The sequence below is a fragment of the Oncorhynchus keta genome, unplaced genomic scaffold (genome assembly GCF_023373465.1).
Source record: "Oncorhynchus keta strain PuntledgeMale-10-30-2019 unplaced genomic scaffold, Oket_V2 Un_contig_204_pilon_pilon, whole genome shotgun sequence".
Lineage (NCBI taxonomy): Eukaryota > Metazoa > Chordata > Actinopteri > Salmoniformes > Salmonidae > Oncorhynchus > Oncorhynchus keta.
The window spans coordinates 53,201-62,500 of record NW_026282042.1 but is presented as its reverse complement, the minus strand read 5'-3'; the positions used below and the strand labels follow the sequence as shown (position 1 = coordinate 62,500).

General features: G+C 44.3%; 1 protein-coding gene across 1 annotated transcript in view; it reads right to left on the bottom strand.

The window, feature by feature from the left end:
• The window catches only part of LOC127920754 (zinc finger protein rotund-like), a 48,098-nt gene extending 39,714 nt beyond the window's left edge, over positions 1–8,384 (bottom strand). The window contains exon 1 of the mRNA XM_052504775.1: positions 8,302–8,384. Within this exon, the coding sequence (XP_052360735.1) occupies positions 8,302–8,333 (32 nt within the window). The 5' untranslated portion in view covers positions 8,334–8,384. The remainder of the gene's footprint in view (positions 1–8,301) is intronic.
• Between the last annotated feature and the right edge of the window lie 916 nt (positions 8,385–9,300).

The following is a 9,300-nucleotide window of genomic DNA, read 5'->3' as shown; positions in this document are numbered from 1 at the left end:
CTCTAAAGAGAGAGCTTTGGGGGACAAAGAGAGAGCTGTGGGGGGACAAAGAGAGAGCTGTGGGGGACAAAGAGAGAGCTCTAAAGAGAGAGCTGTGGGGGACAAAGAGAGCTCTAAATAGAGAGCTCTAAAGAGAGAGCTATGGGGGACAAAGAGAGCTCTAAATAGAGAGCTATGGGGGACAAAGAGAGCTCTAAATAGAGAGCTATGGGGGACAAAGAGAGCTCTAAATAGAGAGCTATGGGGGACAAAGAGAGCTCTAAATAGAGAGCTATGGGGACAAAGAGAGCTCTAAATAGAGAGCTATGGGGGACAAAGAGAGCTCTAAAGAGAGAGCTCTAAAGAGAGAGCTCTAAAGAGAGAGCTGTGGGGGAGAAAGAGAGAGCTATGGGGGACAAAGAGAGAGCTCTAAAGAGAGAGCTATGGGGGACAGAGAGAGCTCTAAATAGAGAGCTCTAAAGAGAGAGCTCTAAATAGAGAGCTCTAAAGAGAGAGCTCTAAAGAGAGAGCTATGGGGGACAGAGAGAGCTCTAAATAGAGAGCTCTAAATAGAGAGCTCTAAATAGAGAGCTCTAAAGAGAGAGCTCTAAATAGAGAGCTCTAAATAGAGAGCTCTAAATAGAGAGCTCTAAAGAGAGAGCTCTAAAGAGAGAGCTCTAAATAGAGAGCTCTAAATAGAGAGCTCTAAAGAGAGAGCTCTAAAGAGAGAGCTCTAAAGAGAGAGCTATGGGGGACAAAGTAGAGCTCTAAATAGAGAGCTCTAAATAGAGAGCTCTAAAGAGAGAGCTCTAAAGAGAGAGCTCTAAAGAGAGCTCTAAAGAGAGCTATGGGGGACATTGTCCAACACACTAAATAGCTGTATTAAATGACTAAATGTTCCTATGAGAAACTCATGGTTATGAGTGGTGTCTCCTCATGTTCCCCTCATTCTCCTCCTTTTCCCTTCATCCTCATCATGTTACCTTCCTCCTCATCATGTTACCCTTCCTCCTCATCATGTTACCTTCCTCCTCCTCATGTTCCCTTCATCCTCATCATGTTACCTTCCTCCTCCTCATGTTACCTTCCTCCTCCTCCTATTACCCTTCCTCCTCCTCATGTTACCTTCCTCCTCCTCATGTTACCTTCCTCCTCCTCATGTTCCCCTTCATCCTCCTCCTATTACCCTTCCTCCTCATCATGTTACCTTCCTCCTCCTCATGTTCCCTTCATCCTCATCATGTTACCTTCCTCCTCCTCCTTTTCCCTTCATCCTCCTCCTTTTCCCTTCATCCTCCTCATGTTCCCCTTCATCCTCCTCCTATTACCCTTCCTCCTCCTCCTATTACCCTTCATCCTCCTCCTATTACCCTTCCTCCTCCTCCTATTACCCTTCCTCCTCATCATGTTACCCTTCCTCCTCCTCATGTTACCTTCCTCCTCCTCATGTTACCTTCCTCCTCCTCATGTTCCCCTTCATCCTCCTATTACCCTTCCTCCTCCTATTACCCTTCATCCTCCTCCTATTACCCTTCCTCCTCCTCATGTTCCCCTTCATCCTCCTCCTATTACCCTTCCTCCTCCTCATGTTCCCCTTCATCCTCCTCCTATTACCCTTCCTCCTCCTCATGTTCCCCTTCATCTTCCTCCTATTACCCTTCCTCCTCCTCCTGTTCCCCTTCATCCTCCTCCTATTACCCTTCATCCTCCTCATGTTCCCCTTCATCATCCTCTGTCTCCTTCCTTTCTCTTATTCTGTGTTTCTCCATCCAGACAGGGAGAAGAGTAATGCCCGAAACACTCCCTACCACTGAAACATGCACACACACACACGCACACACCCACGCTCAGACACACAGATGCCCACACACGCACACACCCCGCTCAGACACCCACGCTCAGACACACACGCACACACCCACGCTCAGACACACAGACACACACACACACACACACACACACACACACACACACACACACACACACACACACACACACACACACACACACACACACACACACACACACACACACACACACACACTCCCTCATGAGCGATCCACCCCTCTCTCTTCACCCCCTCACGGGACCCACAAACTCACAAACACTCCACAAAAAAACGTTACCACGGCAACATGACAAAGCACGCACGCCCACAGATGCAGGCTAATTCTTTAATGATCACATGTAAGACTTCTGTTGAACAAAGAAATCACACACACACACTCACTTACACACACATGGTTGGATACACACACTGGTTGGACAAAATAATCTCCCAGTACCCTCCGTTGCTTGGTACCCCCCCCCCCATCAGCCTTCCATGTTGCCAGGTCCCCTTGTAAAACAGTTCTGGTGGAAAACAGAGTAAAACTCACAGGGCATAGAAATTACAGACAAATGGTTTTGCCTCTCAAATGGCCCCCTACTCCCTATGGAGCCCTTTGGGTATTTGCCTAGCCCCCTACTCCCTATGGAGCCCTTTGGGTATTTGCCTGGCACCCTACTCCCTATGGAGCCCTTTGGGTGTTTGCCTGGCCCCCTACTCCCTATAGAGCCCTATGGAAATGTAGTGCACTACATAGGGCGACAGGGAGGCAGACATGGAGCCTCGGCTTTAAGGTCAAACACTGACGTCAGGCATGTCTGGTGAAACGAGGAGGGACCATTACATTGAAACCAGGGAGGGTCTGAAGTTGTCTAATTTCATGTTGTATTTAACCAATACAGCTCTTATTCTGTTTCAAGAAGGGGATGTTTCTGGTGAATTTGACTAGTTTGGGTGAATTTAGCTGTTCGGGGTACTCAGCGTGTGTATGAATTTGACTAGTTTGGGTGAATTTAGCTGTTGGGGGTACTCAGCGTGTGTATGAATTTGACTAGTTTGGGTGAATTTAGCTGTTCGGGGTACTCAGCGTGTGTATGAATTTGACTAGTTTGGGTGAATTTAGCTGTTGGGGGTACTCAGCGTGTGTATGAATTTGACTAGTTAGGGTGAATTTAGCTGTTGGGGGTACTCAGCGTGTGTATGAATTTAGCTGTTCGGGGTACTCAGCGTGTGTATGAATTTGACTTGTTTGGGTGAATTTAGCTGTTGGGGTTACTCAGCGTGTGTATGAATTTGACTTGTTTGGGTGAATTTAGCTGTTGGGGTTACTCAGCGTGTGTATGAATTTGACTTGTTTGGGTGAATTTAGCTGTTGGGGTTACTCAGCGTGTGTATGAATTTGACTAGTTTGGGTGAATTTAGCTGTTGGGGTTACTTAGCGTGTGTATGAATTTGACTTGTTTGGGTGAATTTAGCTGTTGGGGTTACTCAGCGTGTGTATGAATTTGACTAGTTTGGGTGAATTTAGCTGTTGGGGTTACTCAGCGTGTGTATGAATTTGACTAGTTTGGGTGAATTTAGCTGTTGGGGTTACTCAGCGTGTGTATGAATTTGACTTGTTTGGGTGAATTTAGCTGTTGGGGTTACTCAGCGTGTGTATGAATTTGACTTGTTTGGGTGAATTTAGCTGTTGGGGTTACTCAGCGTGTGTATGAATTTGACTAGTTTGGGTGAATTTAACTGATGGGGTTACTCAGCGTGTGTATGAATTTCACTAGTTTGGGTGAATTTAGCTGATGGGGTTACTCAGCGTGTGTATGAATTTGACTAGTTTGGGTGAATTTAGCTGATGGGGTTACTCAGCGTGTGTATGAATTTGACTAGTTTGGGTGAATTTAGCTGATGGGGGTACTCAGCGTGTGTATGAATTTGACTAGTTTGGGTGAATTTAGCTGTTGGGGGTACTCAGCGTGTGTATGAATTTGACTAGTTTGGGTGAATTTAGCTGTTGGGGGTACTCAGCGTGTGTATGAATTTGACTAGTTTGGGTGAATTTAGCTGTTGGGGGTACTCAGCGTGTGTATGAATTTGACTTGTTTGGGTGAATTTAGCTGTTGGGGGTACTCAGCGTGTGTATGAATTTGACTAGTTTGGGTGAATTTAGCTGTTGGGGGTACTCAGCGTGTGTATGAATTTGACTAGTTTGGGTGAATTTAGCTGTTGGGGGTACTCAGCGTGTGTATGAATTTGACTAGTTTGGGTGAATTTAGCTGTTGGGGGTACTCAGCGTGTGTATGAAGTTAGCTGTTGGGGGTACTCAGCGTGTGTATGAAGTTAGCTGTTGGGGTTACTCAGCGTGTGTATGAATTTGACTAGTTTGGGTGAAGTTAGCTGTTGGGGTTACTCAGCGTGTGTATGAATTTGACTTGTTTGGGTGAATTTAGCTGATGGGGGTACTCAGCGTGTGTATGAATTTGACTTGTTTGGGTGAATTTAGCTGATGGGGGTACTCAGCGTGTGTATGAATTTGACTAGTTTGGGTGAATTTAGCTGTTGGGGGTACTCAGCGTGTGTATGAATTTAGCTGTTGGGGGTACTCAGCGTGTGTATGAATTTAGCTGATGGGGGTACTCAGCGTGTGTATAGTATACGATGTGCTCACCATACATGTCATTCCAGATAAGCCTAATCAGCTGTTCTCTCTCCGTGAAGATTTCTGCACGAGCCATGTAATGATCTGGCAGCTGCCCCGAACTGAAACGGGACACTTTTAATCTGTCCTATCTAACAAGACGCAGACACAGCTGAGTAGCACATTATTATTTTAGTGTCCGTTTGTCTGTTAGAAACACTCCGTCTGTCCTTGACATTTGGAGAGAAACAATGACAGTGTGTAACATAACATCATGGTCACAGCTGACTGAGCCAGAGATACTCTCCTGGACTGGAGATATCACACCTGAATGAGCCAGAGATACTCTCCTGGACTGGAGATATCACAGCTGACTGAGCCAGAGATACTCTCCTGGACTGGAGATATCACAGCTGACTGAACCAGAGATACTCTCCTGGACTGGAGATATCACAGCTGACTGAATCAGAGATACTCTCCTGGACTGGAGATATCACAGCTGACTGAGCCAGAGATACTCTCCTGGACTGGAGATATCACAGCTGACTGAGCCAGAGATACTCTCCTGGACTGGAGATATCACAGCTGACTGAGCCAAAGATACTCTCCTGGACTGGAGATATCACAGCTGACTGAATCAGAGATACTCTCCTGGACTGGAGATATCACAGCTGACTGAATCAGAGATACTCTCCTGGACTGGAGATATCACACCTGACTGAATCAGAGATACTCTCCTGGACTGGAGATATCACAGCTGACTGAGCCAGAGATACTCTCCTGGACTGGAGATATCACAGCTGACTGAGCCAGAGATACTCTCCTGGACTGGAGATATCACAGCTGACTGAGCCAGAGATACTCTCCTGGACTGGAGATATCACAGCTGACTGAACCAGAGATACTCTCCTGGACTGGAGATATCACAGCTGACTGAGCCAGAGATACTCTCCTGGACTGGAGATATCACAGCTGACTGAACCAGAGACACTCTTCTGGACTGGAGATATCATACCTGACTGAACCAGAGATACTCTCCTGGACTGGAGATATCACACCTGACTGAGCCAGAGATACTCTCCTGGACTGGAGATATCATACCTGACTGAGCCGGAGATACTCTTCTGGACTGGAGATATCATACCTGACTGAACCAGAGATACAAAATCTGGACTGTAGATATCATACCTGACTGAACCAGAGACACTCGGACTGGAGATATCATACCTGACTGAACCAGAGATACTCTCCTGGACTGTAGATATCATACCTGACTGAACCAGAGATTCTCTTCTGGACTGTAGATATCATACCTGACTGAACCAGAGACACTCTCCTGGACTGTAGATATCATACCTGACTGAACCAGAGATACAAAATCTGGACTGTAGATATCATACCTGACTGAACCAGAGACACTCGGACTGGAGATATCATACCTGACTGAACCAGAGATTCTCTTCTGGACTGTAGATATCATACCTGACTGAACCAGAGACACTCTCCTGGACTGTAGATATCATACCTGACTGAACCAGAGACACTCTCCTGGACTGTAGATATCATACCTGACTGAACCAGAGACACTCGGACTGGAGATATCACACCTGACTGAACCAGAGACACTCGGACTGGAGATATCATACCTGACTGAACCAGAGATACTCTTCTGGACTGTAGATATCATACCTGACTGAACCAGAGACACTCTCCTGGACTGGAGATATCACACCTGACTGAACCAGAGACACTCGGACTGGAGATATCACACCTGACTGAGCCAGAGATACTCTTCTGGACTGTAGATATCATACCTGACTGAACCAGAGATACTCTTCTGGACTGTAGATATCATACCTGACTGAACCAGAGACACTCTCCTGGACTGTAGATATCATACCTGACTGAACCAGAGACACTCTCCTGGACTGTAGATATCATACCTGAATGAACCAGAGACACTCGGACTGGAGATATCACACCTGACTGAGCCAGAGATACTCTTCTGGACTGGAGATATCATACCTGACTGAATCAGAGATACTCTTCTGGACTGGAGATATCATACCTGACTGAATCAGAGATACTCTCCTGGACTGCAGATATCATACCTGACTGAGCCAGAGATACTCTTCTGGACTGGAGATATCATACCTGACTGAATCAGAGATACTCTTCTGGACTGGAGATATCATACCTGACTGAGCCAGAGATACTCTTCTGGACTGGAGATATCACAGCTGATTGAACCAGAGATACTCTCCTGGACTGGAGATATCATACCTGACTGAACCAGAGACACTCTTCTGGACTGTAGATATCATACCTGACTGAACCAGAGATACTCGTCTGGACTGTAGATATCATACCTGACTGAACCAGAGACACTTGTACTGGAGATATCACAGCTGACTGAACCAGAGACACTCTCCTGGACTGTAGATATCATACCTGACTGAACCAGAGACACTTGTACTGGAGATATCATACCTGACTGAGCCAGAGATACTCTTCTGGACTGTAGATATCATACCTGACTGAACCAGAGACACTCGTCTGGACCTGGGTTGAAATACCATTTTAAATAATGTATCTGAGCCTAGGCTTAATGGACCAATAGAATAGTTCCAAAACTGTAGGCCATTCCAGGAAAGCGAGAGAAAACTATAAAATGTATTAAAATATTTCAGATAATATTTGAGCCCAGGTCTCGTTGAGAAACAATAATCGTTTGAGTCATGAATGGAAGCATGAGGTAATTCACGCACCTACTGCACTTATTTCCTAGACCCAGTGTGGACGTAACGTTTGAGGCAACAATTTAACTACGAACAACGTTGGCTCTCACCTACTGCATTTGTGTACCACATGTGTTTTCAATCAGGTCCTCTCGTCATACAGTATAACATTGGCTTCAACACTGTCTGTCTCTCAGCCCTGGTGTGGATTTGGATTCACAGCATGGTCTATATTACAGCATGGTCTATATAACAGCATGGTCAACATTACTGATAACGGTGTCCCTGTCATGATCTGTTTGTGATAGGTTCAGCATACGCATTCAACCAGCCTGGCTGGCCAATGGCCTTTCTCCCCCTCATAGTCTATATCTGACCCATCACTATCACTATCACTGAGGACAGCATCTTCCTCATTTTGCGAGAGAGAACCGCAATGTCGCATGCCTTGTCTGGACGGTCACCTAGATAACAACATATCCAGAACTTGACTGAAAGTGAAACTAAAAGAAAGAACAGAGTAGAAAGTTAGGTCAAACAATAACTATGTATGTGTATAATTTTTATTTTTTTTACCTTTATTTAACCAGGCAAATCAGTTAAGAACATATTCTTATTTTCAATGACGGCCTGGGAACAGTGGGTTAACTGCCTGTTCAGGGGCAGAATGACAGATTTGTACCTTGTCAGCTCGGGGGTTTGAACTCGCAACCTTCCGGTTACTAGTCCAACGCTCTAACCACTAGGCTACGCTGCCGCCCGTGTACACCTAGATGCACTGTGTTAATCCCCCGGTCACTATCGTTGCCTTCAACATGTTTACACATTCTACGACCACACTGAACAAAGTTGAGTAATTACAAATGCATATATCAATACGAGACACCTTAAAGATTATGTGTACCAAAGATCTTTGTCCTGTCTTTATACTAAATTCCCAATCTGGCCCTCAAACCATCACGGTCACCTAATATAATCCCCAGTTTACAATTGGCTCATTCATCCCCCCCTCCTCCTCTCCCCTGTAACTATTCCCCAGGTCGTTGCTGTAAATGAGAACGTGTTCTCAGTCAACTTTACCTGGTAAATTAACGGGTAAATAAAAGTAACATACATTTACTAACCTTTTGTTTTTTTGGAGTTTTTTGGGGAGCATCGTCTTCTCATGGTGCAAACAGGAAGTAAACAGTCATGTGACAATTTACAGGAAACATGTGACACTGCACAAATTTCATTGAGATCTTTTTATTATTTCAATATTTGCTGGAAATACATTGATACGTCATTCAGTAACATGTTTAGAGCCTTATAACTGGAAATACATTGATACGTCATTCAGTAACACGTTTAGAGCCTTATAACTGGAAATACATTGATACGTCATTCAGTAACATGTTTAGAGCCTTATAACTGGAAATACATAGATACGTCATTCAGTAACACGTTTAGAGCCTTATAACTGGAAATACATTGATGCGTCATTCAGTAACACGTTTAGAGCCTTATAACTGGAAATACATTGATACGTCATTCAGTAACACGTTTAGAGCCTTATAACTGGAAATACATTGATGCGTCATTCAGTAACACGTTTAGAGCCTTATAACTGGAAATACATTGATACGTCATTCAGTAACACGTTTAGAGCCTTATAACTGGAAATACATTGATACGTCATTCAGTAACACGTTTAGAGCCTTATAACTGGAAATACATTGATACGTCATTCAGTAACATGTTTAGAGCCTTATAACAGAAAACGTTTTTACGGTCACTATTGTGACTGATGGGATTAAATAGGTTCATATAAGGAATTTTAAATGATTTATATTTTTACTTTTACTTTTGATTCTTAAGTATATTTTTAGCAATTACATGTACTTTTGATATTTATGTATATGTAAAACCAAATACTTTTAGACTTTTACTCAAGTAGTATTTCACTGGGTGACTTTCACTTTTACTTGAGTCATTTTCTATTAAGGTATCTTTACTTTTACTGAAGTATGACATTGGGGTGCTTTTTCCACCACTGAATTCTATTGAGCATTCTCTCTCTCTCTCTCTCTCTCTCTCTCTCTCTCTCTCTCTCTCTCTCTCTCTCTCTCTCTCTCTTCTCTCTC